Source organism: Vipera berus (assembly GCF_964194415.1).
Source record: "Vipera berus genome assembly, chromosome: 3".
NCBI classification, from domain to species: Eukaryota; Metazoa; Chordata; class Lepidosauria; order Squamata; family Viperidae; genus Vipera; species Vipera berus.
The window spans coordinates 29634987-29653066 of NC_138204.1; the positions used below are offsets into that span (position 1 = coordinate 29634987).

General features: G+C 40.1%; 1 protein-coding gene across 1 annotated transcript; it reads right to left on the reverse strand.

Moving 5' to 3' along the window:
* Positions 1 to 266: 266 nt before the first annotated feature.
* On the reverse strand, positions 267 to 17635 carry MYBL2 (MYB proto-oncogene like 2; the record flags this gene model as incomplete). Its single annotated transcript, XM_081325963.1, has 14 exons — positions 267 to 932; positions 1752 to 1880; positions 5810 to 5926; positions 6666 to 6779; positions 7453 to 7552; positions 8001 to 8140; positions 11637 to 12029; positions 12723 to 12986; positions 13645 to 13801; positions 13893 to 14113; positions 14777 to 14869; positions 15065 to 15133; positions 16293 to 16380; positions 17616 to 17635. 14 exons carry the CDS (start codon positions 17633 to 17635, stop codon positions 804 to 806), a joined length of 2034 nt encoding a protein of 677 aa, XP_081182089.1. The 3' UTR covers positions 267 to 803.
* Between the last annotated feature and the right edge of the window lie 445 nt (positions 17636 to 18080).

The following is an 18080-nucleotide window of genomic DNA, read 5'->3' on the forward strand; positions in this document are numbered from 1 at the left end:
TGTGGCTTTCAGACAGTCAGAAGTAAATTTACACCAGCTGTGACTTTTCTTGTGCAGTATGTCCCATGCCTTCAGCTTTATACATAAGTGTTCCCAAAGTCTCCTAAAAGAATGTGCACCCAATACATAGACTGTTTCTTTCAGATAGCTGGCTTGTTCCTTAGGTCAATTTATATTCTGCTGAGCTAGAGCAATAATGTTGACATCAGCGCCTTCTGGTGGACCCCGGAAATATTACACAAAATAGGTTTGTGTGTTGTGGCTTTTCAAGTAATCCTGGATCTTAGTAAGGAGCAACAGATGTTGACAAAAGGTAAAGGCAGTGATTTTATTAGTTTTTAGCCAGCAATGCTCTGAGGAAGTGGTTTCAATTTTTCATAGCATATCAAATCGTCTTCTGGGTTTAGTCTGCCATGCCCAATCCTGCAAAGCTGAACAGAATTGGTGGAAACTAACTAGATCCAGACATCCAGGGCTGTCTCATCAGTGTCAATTCATTCAGCTCATAGGTCCCCCTTGTAGATCAGTTGAAGGCAGGGACAAAACAGTAGTTGTTTCCACTTAACGCAAATTACCTAGGAGCTACACAGGAATATTTCATAAGGCTGCCACATTCTTGGCATTCAGCTAGGCCCAAATTTTCCACAACCCACTTAGAATCAGAAACTTAGTACAATTTAAATCTCAGAGGTCACAAAAGAGAAGTTGCCCTGAAAAAGTAAGTATTTTCTCTTCCTCTCTTCCCCCACTTCCATATATATATATATATACATAAAAACCAAAACTACATATTCAGGGGTTCTTCAAGATAGGATCAATGTTCGAGATATGTGATTATGTTTCAAAACACCCAGGACTTGGCGAGCTTTGTCTTGCATGATCAGCTGATCTTTGGAACCACCACAAGCTACAGTTTTCCAAGCATTGGACATCTGCAAAACAGAGAATACAAGATATCCGTTGTACATGCATCTGAATAAGATTTGCAAAAGATTTAATTTAATGTGGTAGGAGATTCCAACCAATTGTGGATTATCAATAGACTGCAAAATAATGTTGACCACAGCTACAAAGAATTTGTAAATGTCCCAAAATGATGTTATTTCAACATATCCTTATTTCTCTAACAGATAATAGCAAATAAATTAAAAGAACACATTGGGAATGTAACTGCCTGCTTAAAGAAGTGGTTATTTTTTCCTACAGAAACTGACTGAAGAACCTTTGAAATATTTCCATTTTTAATAGATTATCACACAACAGATTTCAAACCAGACCACACATCAAAATGGCAGGAGAATGAAGCTTATGAAATACACAGTAGCATAGAAAGAAAAGAATAAAAACAAAGCAATGCATTTGTAATTGACAGACATGAAATCATTAAACAGGAAGACAGAATTTTTTCCATGGAATTTTTGCCCAGTGGCAACCATTATATTGTATAGTAAACTGAATTACTTAAAAAATAACAGCTGACCAAAATTTATAATCAGTTTCAAAGTACAAAGGTTAGTTGACACAATGACAAACTGCTTCTACATTGTGACATAGAAAACTTCAGACGTGTCTATTCAAGACCTCAGGAGACAAGCTAAACATGAAAGGTGACTTTACTCTTGATTCATAAATTCAGAGATGGATCTTATAATCATATAAGTTGGTAGGAGCATAGTACAGATTTTAGCATCCCATTTTTCAAATCCCTAAGACTGTGGCAACTAGCAATGTCCATGACTAGCTATACCTACCAAAGTTGGTACCCTGAATTTACTTTGGTTTCTTCTGGAAGATGGAATCTTGTCAGTCTTTATGTGCATAAATCCTCTGTTGAGTAAACTGTTGTCATTCTTGCTGCTTGACAAGGAAAGGTTTAGGGACTGCAAAGAAAATTTCAGATATCAGTCAACCAATGAGAAAAGCAAGTTGACATGAAACATACTTACTGATTTCTTTCCAAGCCATTCCTATTAATACATTATAAAGCAAGCAGAAAGCATGCATTTAGTGTAATCAGGAAATGCCCTGATCTTTCAGGTATGGTATCAGTTTTCCAAACAGGAAAAATGTTTTATTTGTAATACTTTACTGTGTTCAAAGTAATAATTCATCAGCATACAGATAGTGCTTGACTTACAACCATTCATTGAGTGACCATTCAAAATCACAATGGTACTAGAAAAAGGGACTTACGATCATTTTTCATATTTATGACCATTGCAGCATCCAATTGGTCATGTGATCAAAATTTGGACACTTGGCAACTGGCATGTATTTATGATGGCTGCAGTCTCCCAGGGTCATGGGATCAGGTTTTGCAACCTTCTCACAAAGTCAATAGGAAAGCCAGCAGTGATTGACTTAACAACTGTGGCAAGAAAGGTCATAAAATTGGCCAAAGCTCCCTTAACAACTGTCTCGCTTAGCAACAGAAAAATTGGGCTCAACTGTAGTCATAGGTCAAGGACTACCTTATCTACAAGAATAAGAAATTTCATAACAATTATTGCTGAGTAATGCAAACGATAACATTTGTGCTTTATTTCAGTATGTTAACTATGGAGATCAATTATCACCAAAGCTATGCAACAGTACTAATGAACATAATAACATAAACAGAACTTATTACCATAATTCAGAATAAATAATCACTCTCCCCAGAAAGCTTCACCATATTGGTTGCAAAACTGCCTGGGTATCATAGAAGTAGCAGGCTATGTCTTCCTGGTTTAGCAATTCATAAGACAGCCGGGGCTGAGTAAATATGATATGCAGTTGTATCTTCAGCTTTAAAAACTAGTGTATTAATATGTTGCTGAAAAGGGCACAATAATGCATTTGTTTAACTTGTATACTGCTTTAATTGGACAGTTTTTTCCCCATCCAACAGCCCCAAGGACCAAGTCAAGATCCCATCTCTCATTCGATCCAGAGTGGGGATAATTCACCTGTGCTGGCAGATTACCATACCTAGCAGCTTAATATAGATTTTAAATGAAATGGGAAAGAAAGAAAGAAAGAAAGAAAGAAAGAAAGAAAGAAAGAAAGAAAGAAAGAAAGAAAGAAAGAAAGAAAGAAAGAAAGAAAGAAAGAAAGAAAGAAAGAAAGAAAGAAAGAAAGAAAAGAAAGAAAGATATATTGGTCTACCAATATACCGTATTTTCCGGCGTATAAGACGACTTTTTAACCCATGAAAATCACCTCAAAAGTTGGGGGGGTCGTCTTATACGTCGAGTCGTCTTATACGCCGGAAAAATACCTCTCGGATCTTTTCTCTTATCTGCTGGGTGGCGGGATCGCTGGGTGAATGGAGGTAGGCATGGCGACCCGTGGTAAAGCGGCGGACGGCGAACGGCGAACGGGTGATGGAGGGCAAACTCTTGTCAGCTTCTGGGGTGGCTACTGCAGCTGCCGCCGTTGCTCTCTCTAGGACTGGCCATGCTAGCACCTCCAATGCTGGCTGTCAGGTCCCCGATGAGAGGAGGGGCAGGCAGTCCCCAGAGGCGCCCCGCTCGACCGTAGGGAGCACCTTTGCTCCCGCCGAGGCACCGCCTGACTCGTGCCGACCAGAAGAATTGCTTGCCCGGTCACGGAGTGCGGAACTGAGAGCAGCAGCGCACCAGGCGAGAGAGCTCAGAGAAAAGAAGGCGAGGCGCCCATTTGGCGGGTAAGGAGCAAAGCTGGGCAAATCACAGAGCAGGTGGAGCAGAGAAATGTTACAGGGTAAAAGGGAGCCGGGTTTAAAAGGCAAGGCGGGCGGGACGTGAAGACGTTCTGCAGTTAGAAGTAACGAAGGAGCCTCCGGGCGCTTTCTGGATCGGATTGTGCAAACTGAGCGTGCCGCTACAGTCCTCGTGTTTCCCAGGGTTGCCTGTCGTGCCAGAGGTATTCCCTGTAGCCCCAGATTCTATAGCTCCCCACTTTCCTTAATTTGGGAGAATTTTGTGCTCCGTGGAGAAACATTAATACGCAAATGCCGTTTGTTTTACCGCGCAAAACTCGGGGGAAACCTTGGTATTTGGGAACGGAAAGGCTTAAGCCTTTTCATTTCTGTTTTATGCACGGGCTGGGAGGGTCACGAAGTTTACCTCTTTTATTTTAGCAACATCGTGGCACTTATAAAAAAAGGGTACTAACACTAAACGAGTTGTTAATATGCAGATTGTGTGCCAGGAAGTGAAATATTGAGTTATTAGCCCAAACCCTATAATTTAACACGAAAAGTAGGGGGTCATCTTATACGCCGGGTCGTCTTATATGCCGGAAAATACGGTAGTGGAGTATCTAAGGGTTCAGCCTCTTCTCCCCCACAGCTACTACTGGAATTGCCTATTTAAGAAGAAATGAAAGCACTACAACATTGTGCCTTGAATGCCCAACCCGTGCAGGCAGTCCAAAAGTATGCTGTGGTTGATGGCACAAAAAGCTATTGGGAAATCAAGCAGCATAAAGAGGATTACACAGAGCACACAAGTCTCATTACAGCTGAACCTTGTGAGATGCCAATGCCCATGCCCATGATTGAGAAAACCTAAATATTCCTACTTCCCCCAGGTTCTTCTATAACTACCGAATCACTTTCTCCACAACTTTCCCTCCAAAAGGGAAAGTTTGGGACTGGAAGATAACACAGCCACTTCCAGAGATGAGCTCGTAAGCAGAAGGTGTAGCGGTACCTGCTTTAAGATGGCTGGCATATCCCTCTCACATAAGACTTTTAAAATTTAGAAAAATAACATTTACTAAGGAAGCTGCTGCCTTATTAAAAGTAATGAATTGAATTTTTGTGTTCCAAGGAAGTTTTTGATCAAAATTTGGACATTTTGCTATTTTAATGAAGTTCCACAATCATTTTTCTTCAATACCATTAACATTTGCCTACTCTACTCTTGAATCTGCAATTCCCCACCTCATTTTTTTTCCTACCCAGAATGTGTTTATTATATTTTTGTCTGCAATAAAATTGAGCCACTTATCTGCAGGCTGAGAGATGTGGTTGCTAAAAGCAGCATGGGCCCAACGCAGCTTTCCTGAAACTCTACAGAGGCCAACTATTTTGCAGGATGGATGATAATAAGCTGCTGCCTTCTAATTTATAGCATTATAGAAAAGCACATTAACAAGTCAAGTATCAATTATTACATCAGAATTAATGGTGCACAAATACACAGTAATTATTTTTTTTAAAAAAATCACATGGGAGTTTGTTGTATTTTATTGTTGTTTTTTTAAAAAAAATATAGTTTCAAGGTAATTCATTAGCATAGACAGATAATACCTAACAGTTCTCACTAATATGCTTAAGTGCTCTTACAAAAATTGTTATCAGAAGGAAATGTTTCATTACCATTTCTGGCACTGAAAATTGCAGGCAAGCACAATACGCTGGTAAAGTACAAGCAACTGCTACACGAATAAAAAACTATCAATTCTCAAAGTACCTAAAAGGGCAACTTCTAAAAAAAAGGGATAGCTCTTCTTCACAAAATGTTGCCAAGTTTTATGTAAAATAGAGGTCTTTTGCCAGTATTTGCAAAAACCCAGAACTGAAAACATTAAAGAGTTCCTAAAGCTAAATCTGTCTCATGAAACAGGAAGGGTTTAAAGTCTGTGCATACAATTACACCTATACATGTACAACAGAACGATCGGTTGTGTAAGAACGTATGAAATTGCCTTCTGGAGGAACAAAGACTGGGGAGATATCAACTTTCCTATTGCAATGAAAGAATATTGTAGCAAGCAGGTAAGCAGATATTTTAAAATTGTTACCAGCTACCAATTTACTCTCCAGGGGATCACAGCTCACCTGAGTTCTTTTGAAGCAAATAGGGTTGCCCACAGAGGAAACAGTCAGCTTCAAGTCTTCATCAATAACGTCCAAAGCAAGGGATTTCCTGACCTTCTTAATTGGACTCCTGTGCAACTGAAAAAGCAATGGAATCAAGATATTTAGGCTTTAACAAGAAAAAATAAAGCAAAATGACTCGTGGATTTTAACTCCCAGAATTCCTTAGCCAGGCACGCTGAGGAATTCTGGGAGTTAAAGTCCATGAGTCATAAAAGGACCGAGTTTGAAGACCCCTGCACTAACCTGTCAGCAGATCCCAATTGCCTGAGCTATAATTGTTCCTCTTCCCCAAACCTGGACAGGTAACCTGCTACCTTCAAACTAATTTCAAAAGCCTGTTAAATGCAAAAGTCAGGCTACATCAGTCCAAAAGAGTTTGTTCTTTCCTCCCTGGAAATTATTCTTCAAACTATTTCTTCCCAGGCTCCTTCTTGCTGGGCAGGAAAGAAGTTCAAGAGAAAAAAAGTCCCCAACAGATGATCCACAAAGGGCATCATCAGGAATAAAGATTCCATCAGCCTGGTCTTCAACCTGGCTAACTTCTGCAACAAGACTTTTAACATGCAAAGGTCTCACTGAAGACAGAGAAGTGGAAAATTAATGCTGTACCATGAAGTTTAAATCAAACACCCCATGGTGCAAGTAAAATGGTGCGGGTTTGCTGTTGTATTTTTAAAAGTGGCATTATCTGGGAAAGTTCATTGTGGCATCCCAACCAGTATGAAGCAGATCTAGGCTCTGTAAACTTTAAAAGTTACAAGGACAATTAGAAGGAAATATAACGTTTAGCAGACATGCTTAATCAGATGCTTACACCCTGTTTTCTCTTCTGTTTCTCTGGCTTCACGTCATCTTCTATGATCAGTTCCATTCCAGTCTCACTCCAGAGTACTTCTTTCAAATCCTCTTCAAGATTAGGTGTTTGGAGCTGCAGTTTGTGATATAAAGTTGGGTGGGGAGCGAACAAGATGTGATTAATAGCAGAATCATGACTCAACATTAGGCATTTTGTTCTTTACCCTGAAGGAGCAGTTCCACCCATTTCTAAAATAGTAACTTTGCTCACAGATACGCATAAACTTTATGTTATTTATTCCTAAAGGGACATATTTGGAGGGGGGGAAACTTTGATTTCCCAAAAAAGAGGGAGATAGAAGAACGCACAAGAACTTATTAGGTGGGATGGGCAGATTGATGAAAAGAAAATTAAAGGGATTTATATTAAAATCTCCTACCTATAATAATCATTATTACACCTTAAAACCAAAGCAAACAACTTTTTTGATCATTGGCCTAATTTCAAAAAGTCTCTGCAAATAATAAGTTCAAGTCAATACCTTATTCTGGGAGCCCACCAGATGGGGAGATATATAGAATTTTGGAAATGATCACAATGATCATTTAGTCCAACTCCCTATAATAAGTAAGAAAATTATTTAAACCAGCCTTAGGAGAACATAAACATGGAGGGGAACCAAATTTAATTCACAACTGGAATCTTTTTTGGCTCCATTTCTTGGGGCATATTAGGGGGACTGTTACTCCAGTGGGGATATATGATGCAAACATAGAAAGAATCCATGAATTGGCTTAATACATACCAAAGGCCTTATTGGGCCATATTTCTCTAGCGCATTCTTAAAAGGAGTTGGCGTATGAGGTGTATTGTCTGCCATATATTTCTGATCAGGAGTTACAAATCTGAAAACATACATGCAGAAGAGTAAAGCACTATCATTTTTAAATCCAAGACTGGATTCAGGTAAATGACAAAAGAAACAGTCAGTGAAAGTACTGTTAACTGTTTGGGACCTTAGCCTGAGTTGATTTAACTTATGAGGAGGCAGGCAGGACTGCAAACCCTAACTTAGCATCCCCTACTAGCCCACATCACCCAATGCATTTATATCTAAAGGATATGTAAAGAAAACAAATGGTGACAATTTATGTATTTATTTATTAAGCTTATTTACTGCCCATCTCACAGCAAGGCAACTCTTAAATCATTTGTAGTAAAATATTTCCAATGTGCATTCCATTTTAAAGCATACAAAAGTTCCTCTTGTTTCACTCTTATCTCCTATATGCTTTGCCTAAATCTCCAGCATTACAAGGTGCAGCTTGGGAGGAGAAAGATAAAAAGACTTACACAGAGGTCTTCTGCAGTAGTGGGGTCTTATCCCTGTGCAGTGGGGTTGTCACAATCACCTTCTGGCTGCAAACGGGTGTGGAAGTTAAGGAGGGGTTCTCCAAATCAAAAGTGTCTTGTTTTGCCCATAAATTCAGAAACTACATGGTAAAAGAAATTAATATTTTATTTTTCATAAAGATGGAAGGGATATCTCATAGTAATGGATGTTGCTGAGATGAGGTAACAGGGTCGAGGGGAAAATGAATACTAATATAATTCCTCATCTTACAAGAACTTCAGGACTGAGCAGCAGGTCTGATTTGCAACATCCTGCTCATTTTCATACCTGCAAGATATAAATTCTATCACTTTCACAAAATGTATAATTTCAATCCTCACCATCTCACTCTAGCAACTGTTCTCTGAAACCATGGATAGGTACAAATGTATAGAGCAGTGATCTGACTCACTATAAAGAAACATTTTATGTTCCTCGTATGTAGCCTGTCACTTCTAAAATACCCTAAAATTCATCTCGCTTTCAATAGAAAGCACCAAAAAAGCAGAGGAAAGGGAAAAAGAAAAAAAGTCCTTTATCTTCATTTTAGGTTCCATCATATGCTATAATTACTGATGCCTTTACACACAGGTCACACAGTGAGAGATCTGCTTTGTGCTTAAATGGTAAAGCCATCTGATGGTGAGTAGTCTATTCACAGAAATATAATAAAAACAGGAATATTGATCCTTATAATAAAAATCCTTTTCAGACAGCAGCCTCTAGAGCTCACAAAAGGAAGTGTCAGAATCCATTTATATCACATTCATAAATGTATGTTTAAAACATTATTCCCCCCCATGGATTCTGCCATCTCCCGAGGAAGGAGGAGCGAGGAGCGCATGTGGATTCAGCCTGCCTTAGGTTATTTCAAAGACCAAGAGAAACCTTTTGAACTGGGGGAACAAAGGGGAGGGTTAGGGAAGAAGGCATCTGGCCTGTGTCTCCATTTGAATCTGTAAAGGAAGAAGGCAATAACCATAAAGATTTGAAAGGGATGACACGAAGTAAAATGATGGGGGGCTGACCAAATGGGGTTGAAGGAAGGGGGGGTTGAACCAGGAACTCTTTATAAAGTTTCAATCTGTAAAACAATACCAAGTCCTGTCTTGTATTTCCACAACCAAGCATGTCCTAGTAAAAATTCCTTTTGGACTAGAACGGACTCCAAGAGTTTTTGTTTTCCTAAGACGTGGATTGGGGTGGGTCCTGACAGGAAGTTAGATTTGGGGCTTGACTTATTTCCACACATCGATGTGTTTCCCCTCCATACTAATCTGGAACAATTGGTATAGAGGACAACTGTTATTTAACCTTTAACCTGTCTCAGGGCATGTTGTCTTATTTCCCAGTTGGATTCAAAAATTGCAAATAAGCCAAACTTTTTTAAAATAGAGGGAGAATCCTCTAGGAAGGAATTGTTTCCTCTTCTTGGCCTCAGGCCTGGATTAAAAAGCTAAAGTTCAATAGAAACACATTAACAATTCCTGGAAATATTATTTGAAATTCTGTCAGTCAGTATTGGATTTAATAAAATGGACTAAATCAACTTATGAATAAGAAAGAAAATATATTTTCAGATCATTTCTCTTACTTTTAGACATGGGAACTGAGGTAAAAGTTTATGGGTAATCCAAAGCTAAATTTAAATTCCTATAGCTTTTAATACCAAATTCTGATTTTTAATTGATATCAGGTCTGCAAAGAATGCATGTTCAAATCTTAGAAACCGATATAGCAGGAAGGCTCATATATTGGCAATAAACATGACACAGGATGTCAGCATGAAAGCACCTGGTAAGAGTTTTACAACAACAACTAACATCCAATAGCATTTGTCTATGTTCAGTCATCTGTAAGCAAGATGCTCAGGGCACTTTCTATCTTAAATTTATTATTGAGGCCAAGCAAAAAACACCTAAGTTGCTAGTGTTGGGCTCATGCATTCAAAAAAACATAAAATTACAAAACAAGGCTGGAGAGTAAATGCCTAACCCACTGGAATGGTAGGAACACATTCTAAATCCATACAGATTTTACATATGGATAAAACTTTTTGTAAGCAGAATTTCAAAAGGAAGAATTTGAAAAATCAAACCCCAAATTGTCACTGAAGCTATTTTATCAGCCTTACAGCCACAAGTGGTCTGTAAGTCCACACATCTTAAAGTTGCTGAGGTTGAGGAACACTTCTTAGAGGTAAACAAAACAAATATGGTGCAGAAGAAAACAGGTGCCCTAAAGTGAGAATCGGGCTCTGATGTAAGAGATTACTATGGGTAGACCTTGATTTATGACGGTTTAATGACCATTCAGTTACAACAGTACTTAAAAAATATAACTTGCAACTGACCCTCAAACGTAAGATTGCTAGTGTCCCTGTGAGTCCTCCGATCATTGTTTCTGATATCCCCAGGGGACTTCTAACAAGCAAAATCAATGGAGGGAGCCAGATTGCTTAATGCAGCGAGTAGCTCCCAAATTTTGGGGCACCAGATTTTTCTGCGGAACGAAGGGTGCGTGTTTTCATGTGCTGCCTATATCCCACGGATGGGACTTTGCTTGTTGGCGCAGACTGGTTTCTGGCATGCTGCAGATCAGTGTCAGACCATGAACCAGGGTTTGGGGACTGCTAGCTTAATGACTGCAGCAAAAAGGTTATAAAATTGAACACAATTCATTTAATGACCACACTACTCAGTGATGGAAGTTCCAGTCCCAACTGTGGATTTAAGTCAAGGACTACCTGTACTGTAGAAAAATTGCCTTGGTGGCTCAGTGGGTTAGGACACTGAGCTTGTCGATCTGAAGGTCGGCAGTTTGGCAGGTCGAATCCCGAGTGCTGCGTAACAGAGTGAGCGCCTGTTACTTGTCCCAGCTTCTGCCAACCTAGCAGTTCTAAAGCACGTAAAAATGCAAGTAGAAAAATAGGGACCACTACGGTGGGAAGGTAACAGCGTTCCGTGCGCCTTTGGCGTCTAGTCATGCCGGCCACATGACCACGGAGACGTCCTCGGACAAGCGCTGGCTCTTCGGCTTTGAAACGGAGATGAGCACCGGCCCCTAGAGTCGGAAACGACTAGCACGCATGTGCGGGGGAACCTTTACCTTTTACCTTTACAAAAAAATTGCCATCTATTTCTGATTTTATCAGGATATAAGCATGCCAATTTCTAACATTTAAAAGCACCCAGAATGGTTTTGTGTATCATTTTCATCTCATATCAAGCTGAATTTTCTTTGAATTGATGCCCTGTGATACAATTACAACATCCAAAATTCCCAATCTGCTTGGCCAGTTTCTTGTCAGTCATTTTAGCCAGCAATTCTGAAAGGTGCAGACTACATTACTGCAGATAGGAAAAGATGACCAAAACAGGCCAAAACTCTATATAAGTTATATATGGTAGTTACTGATGACTGTTTTCCATTACTCTGAATTCCCCCCTTAAGCACACATTCCACCAAATAAAAACAGGACACTACCAATTGTCAAAATTGACCATTATGTCATTAAACAAAAGAGGGCACCTTGGCACAACTAGCCTTTATCTTGTTCTTTATATCCATCTCATTGCCAGTTCACACCAACCTACCTGGGATGGGGAGAATGGCAGAGTTTTGACGGGGGTGCTTTTAACTGGTGTGCTCTTGGGTGTCATGCTGTTATAGGAATCAAGGAAGGAGAGGTTTGTACTGGTGCCACCCTCTAAAACTGGTGAGAGACTAATTTTCCTCTTCTTTTGCCTCTTGAGCACAGCAGGGGGTGTGCCAAAGCTCATGTCTGTGCAAGGTGAAATGGGGATGAGTTCACCCTTGCTGCCTTTGCTGAGATCCGAAATGGTGTGGCCATCTAAACGGTACTCTGTAACATTCTGTGAAGAGCAGTAGGGTTTTATAGAGGCTTGCTTCTCCGGACTGTTGCTGTTACTTGCAGATAAATCATCAGGTAGGTCAAACTGAGAGAGATCACACCAGCCATCTGGGTCCTGCCAGAATAGGAATGTTCAAAATAAGATACAGGTCTAAGACAAGATTGCAGACAATGAACACAGGAACAGGTAAAAAGTTTGCTAATAGCTTTGGATTGTGAGATGCTTATCAGCAGCCAAAAATCAATCCATAAACCTCTTATGGAAGATTATAGACCACTTTCCCACACTGCTTTTGTGCCCGTTGGTAGATTTTTGAGCACATTAAAGGCAACTGGGCCAAATCACCCAGCCGGCTTCTCTGTAAAAGAGGTAGAATCTGGATTTTCCCACTCATAATCCAGTACCTTAACCATTATATCACATTCAGTTTATGGAAATGGATATAACCAGTGGTCACATATAAATCAGCAAATCACCAATAAATCACAAAACATTTAAAATCAACTCACAATCAGCATATACTGTATACACATTCAAAGATACAGTTACAAAGGTTAAGCCATACAAAATGGAAATCAGATTCACTTCAATACATATCATCCACCGAGCCCTCCACCCAAAGGTCTGTTTCCTTCAAATAATCTTTCCTGCCACATTCTCCTTCTACCGTTGCTTATGTAGTTCACTGGTTTTCAAATTTGGCAACCTTAAAATCCATACACTTGTAATTTCTTTGCTAACTGCGGAATTCTGGGAGTTAAAACACTGGTGTAGTTTATCAAAATATTCAATTAATTCATTTCTTACAGATTCAATCATGTCCAGAGCTTCTGAAATAGCTGGGGCTGCAGCAGTACACAAATAATTGCCTGCTTCAACCACCCATGTACATGCAGAACTCCCATCCAAAGGATCATCTGGCACCAGGGTTTCTGATGCTCCACTGACACTGGGCTCCACTAGGCTTTCAAGCATTGGTTCAGATGGCAACATATGCAAGTCTGCTGGCTCTTCATCAACTTCTGTCTTTACTTCCAAAGTCTGGACCGGCCAGTTGGTCAAAAAATGCTGCTGTGAAAGATGAGTGAAGATTTGTATCACTATAAACAAAAACATGTTCAAAGTTGTAGATTGTAAAATCAGAGGTAGGAAGAACACAAACAAAACCTACCTTCTTCTTATCAAATACAGGGGGGGGGGGGAATTGTAAATCCAGATGTTGGATTTCAACTATGTCACCACCAATATGGTCAGAACTGATAGCAGTTTCCTATCATATTTCTGAAGCAACAGTTACTTCAATGATTTTAATTTAGTTTTCTTTCTTGCATCCAAATTCCACCTCCCTCCTCAGTCCTTTACAGAACTAAGCCTTGCACAAAGAAAGATTATGTCCAAATCTCAGCATTCTGGAGATAAAATATTCCATTCTACCTGGAAATATTCTGCTTCCCCCCCTCCCCCCAAATGTGATCATTTAGCAATTCTGGGTATAACCTGTAGTTTTCTGGAATAAATGTTCAAGAAGACAAAATGATTTGTGATGTTCCAAGCGTGACCATTCATACCATGAAAAATACAAAATATTCCAGCAGTACTTTACAATTCTATCCCTAGAAAATTTGCATTTTGCACATCCATATTTCATCAAGCACTATGATATATAATCTTTAAAAGTTTGTTATTCAAATGTTCCATAGGCAGCTGAAAGATAAATGTTTTGTACTACCTGATTTTCCCCTTCTGATGTATTTTGTCCTTCCTTGCCTTCCACCTCCACCAGCAAATAAAGGGGTTTGGATTCTTTTGCTTCATTAAGAAAGCTTCCTGTGTCCACCTTCCTTTTGATTGTAGAATTCCAATGGTTTTTCACAGCATTATCAGTCCTTTAAAATACAGTAAATGCATGCAGGAGAAGCAGCAGCAGCAAGCATTGCTATTCTGAAAGAGGGCTGCTTCAACAGGTTTTAAACATACCTTCCAGGCAGCATCTTGGCAATCTCAGCCCACCGGTTTCCAAGTATCCTGTGAGCCTCACAAATTATGCGGTCTTCCTCTTCTGTCCAGGATGATTTCTTGACTTCAGGGTTCAGGTGGTTGTGCCAACGTTCCCGGCATTGCTTTCCTAAACGGCCTTTCAAATGCTTGGCTATGAGAGTCCATTGCTTTGTGCCATATTTTTTCACCAATTCAATGACCTCATCACAAAAATAAAATGGGTTACATTGTTTTGTTTACTGGATGCACTTTTGACCCTTGACATTCACCCATTATACAAGGATCCATGTGGAAAGATGCAGTTAAGCAGGGCCATGCAATTTTGATCCACTCTGGGCGATGTTGACCTAAAGACACTCATTTTTGTTTTTAGGCTCTCTTTAGAACTGGAGAAACCAACCCAACTTGAGCATAAGGGTTTAATATCTTGAAGGGGCAATTTTAAGCCCCGTAAGGGATTTCATGGCATAACTCATTATCAAAACAAAAAACGTTTGCCCAATATTAGGGATATGATGGAGGCTACAAAAGGAATCTTGGAGAGCCCAGATAGTTCAAACTGCAATAAATCTTTGGATTCTCTATTATACTACAAAATTTTATAGTGTGAAGGGAGCAAAACATCTGAATCTTCCAATGGGAAGTTGAACTCAGATTGACATCCTTCATCCGTATAGATGTAAATCCGGATTCCTTGTCAATGTTCTGGTGGAAATTCTGGAAGGGCACTAGGTTGTGAAAGGCTTGCTTGCGAATTATGCCCAGCAATTCCTCCAGTTGGGTTCATACTGAAGTTCCCTATCACAAAGATGATAACATTTCAACTCCTCGGGTCCAGACGTAACTACTGAACAATGAATTACCTTCTGATCTTCTTGTTTAGTCCAGGGGCCTTTTACAAGAACAGGATTTAGCACTCTTAGCCAGCGATACTGACATTGCTGTTCAGTGCGGTTCTATGAGCAAATTTAAATAGGTTTATGTTAAATGAAACATTAGTAAGACAGACAGAAATAAAAATCAAAGGGAACAGAGACATACATTAGCACTTTAACCAGCAGTTAAATTTCAGTAAATTTGGCTTCCTATTGTTTCTATTGATAGGGAAAACAACAAGAAGAAAACCTACTCAAATGAAAAACTCCACTTACAGGAAAATGGCTTGCTAGGAATTTCCAGTCATGTCCAAATTGTGACACCAGTGAATTCAACAGCTCATCCTAAAAAGAGCAAGACTGTAAGGATACATCACAACCTAACACAAAATAAGGAATAGAATCTTGAATTCTTATGTGATTTGACCCACACTGAACAAATACCTTTAGGTAGCAAGTTACACTGCTATCACAAAGTATACAATGCAGCAGAAATAGCATATAGGATCTAGTAGAAGCAAATACTTTGTCTAAATGGCCAACTCTAATGTATGGAAAAATATAAAACCTCAATTGCCCCTTCAAGAACTTTCAAGATCCCAGTACTTGATTTTGTCCACCCCCAGATTATAAAATAAATTATCTTACAGAAATTTGATTCATATAATGATGGGACTTTATAACAGGAAGCAGAAAAACTGCATAGGTCTATATAATTTATCAGGAACTAAATGCCTACTTAACTTTTGCCCAGGGTTTCGCTTCATAGACAGATATCCAAAATGGAGATTAAAAACTTAAGCTTCAAACAGAACTCTGGCAAACATTTACTATCCAAAGAGCTGACTCATAAATGCATCTTTGATATTATAGATAATCAATCCTTGATTTACAACCAAAATTGGGACCAGAATTTCTATTGCTAAGCAAGGTGATTGTCAAGTGAGGTATGCCAAATTTTATGACTTTTGCCACAGTTAGTGAATCACTGTAGTTATTAAGTAAATCATAATGATTGTTAAGTGAATCTGGCTTCCCCATTGAATTTGTTTGTCCGAAGCCAGCTAAGTCACAAATGTGACCTCACACTGCAACCATCATAAATACATGCCAACTGCCAAGTGCCTGAATTTTAATCATGTGACCCTGGAGATTCTGCAAAAGTTTTAAGTGTGAGGATCAGTTATATGTCACTTTTTCCAGTGCCATTGTAACTTTTGATGGTTGCTAAACAAATAGTTGTAAGCTGAGAACCACCTGCTTTTTTTCACTTATAATTTGGTCAATAACAAGACCTGAGTTCAGCCATGTACTGGTTTATGAGAATGTTAAGCCTGTTTTTCATTTACTAATTCAAAAGCAGTCTACTTCTGTTTATTTACTATATTTGTATCCAAAGTTGTCAGTGGATCTTTTCTTATGCCTTCACCTCCTGCAGAGGCTCACACATGCTTGGCCCAAGACCAATCTCCCTGTTTTTCTTTATTAACAACACAATACATACTTCTTCACGAGACCACTTGACTTTACATCTGTTATCCCTTCGATCTGTCACATCTGAATCGTGATAAAGCAGCTCTTCTTGCTCTTCACTATTATAAACAGGTTTTAAAAGAGAAATGTTATAATTAAGCATTTACTACAAATACTAATTCATTTCTATCTAGTTTAGCAACATTCCAGCAAAATCTTCACCTGTAAACACTCAGTTCTTCAAATCACTTTACACAGATTGGTATCCCTATACACTGGACTAATCTATACACTGCACTGGAAGCCAAAGGGGAAAAAATTACATACACATTCTATAGCCATCCTGACATTTCAAAATGTTTTCACAATGAAGCTTTAGAAACACTGATCTCATTTGTAAAATGTCAGTTGTCTTCACGCTTGGAATTTTCTCTTTGGAAATTTGCCAAAGCCCAGGCCTGAACAGCTTCCAGCTTCCTATATTCTAACTTGCTTTTCATAATCAGAAACAGGATGGAAGTATTGACCTAGAACCTGCCCAGAGTCCTTGCAACAGCCTGGGAAATAAGGTCAACAAGTCAAATTCATACCTATCATGAGATCAGTAGCTAAGATATTTAATCTTAGAGCTTGAAACAGAGCCCTTCATATTAGAGTCTAATGTGCTAAAATCCACAGTGAGAGCATTTAACTCCTTGGGATTTTAAAAAAATCTTGACTCCATCATTACAGCACCTCTTGCAGGCAGAGTTCTTACTAACATTTTGGTTTCAACTGCTTTTTTTTTCACCATTTCATCAAAACCCTAAAGCTGTAAACTTGAATCTAGTTGCCCCAGGGCAGCCTTATTTAAGGTCATGAGCTAAGGCAACATTTTCACTCGGGAGTCACTCTTTGGGGAATGGAAGGAGAAGGAACCAGGTTTGGAGAGCACTTCCTTTCTCAACCCCGAGCAATGTTTCCTAGACAAAAAGGGCCCAACCTATTTTCCTCCCCCTCCCCTCCCCTCCCCTCCCCTCCTCCCAGCCGCGGCATGGAGGGAAAAAAAGGTTCCTCTTGCCGCCCAGGCATTTCACGAGAGCCATTTTAAGCTCCCCACTCCCCCCCCCCAGCAGATTGGAAACCTATGGAAACATCTGCCACGTTTGCTCCATAGGTTCATTCTCTTCGTGACCCACGGCCGGGAGGGGGAGGGGGGCGGCGGGATAAATGGACGAAACAGAGCAAGCGCTTTCGGGTTGGGGGGGGAGGAGAAGAGGAAGGTGGGAATTGGCTCCAAAAAAGGCGGGAGGGAGAAGGACCCCTCCCCTGTCTCCCTAGCCCTCCCAAAATGCCTGGGCTTCCCGCGACTCACCAGCGAGCCCGACGAGACATTCTGCCTTGCAGCTTTGCAGGAAAATCATCAAATAAGCCAGAAGTTATCAAATGACTTGCTTCAGCGAAAAGAGCCACCGGGACCCGAGGGGTTTGCCGCCAGGGCTGCGAAAAATGCCGCTAAACCTTCCCAAAGCTGAGCGCGCTTAGCCACTCCGGCGCAACTGCAGGCGCGCTCACTGGCTCCCGCCCGGGAGCTCCAAGCAGACTTTTCTATCTCGCGCCAACGCCGCCGCAACCAGCCACTTTTTCCGGCGTGATGACGCTCCTGGTGACGCGACCAAGATCAGAGTTAATAGGAGGGCGGGGCAGGCGGGGAGGCTGAGTTTAAAGTGGCGCGCGCGGGCAAGTTGGTGTTTTTGTATTTCCCTTCAAGAAAGAACCAAAAGGTTCCTGCAATGCTTGAAAAAAGAATTACGGCCTCTAGTAGTAAAGCAGTCAACCA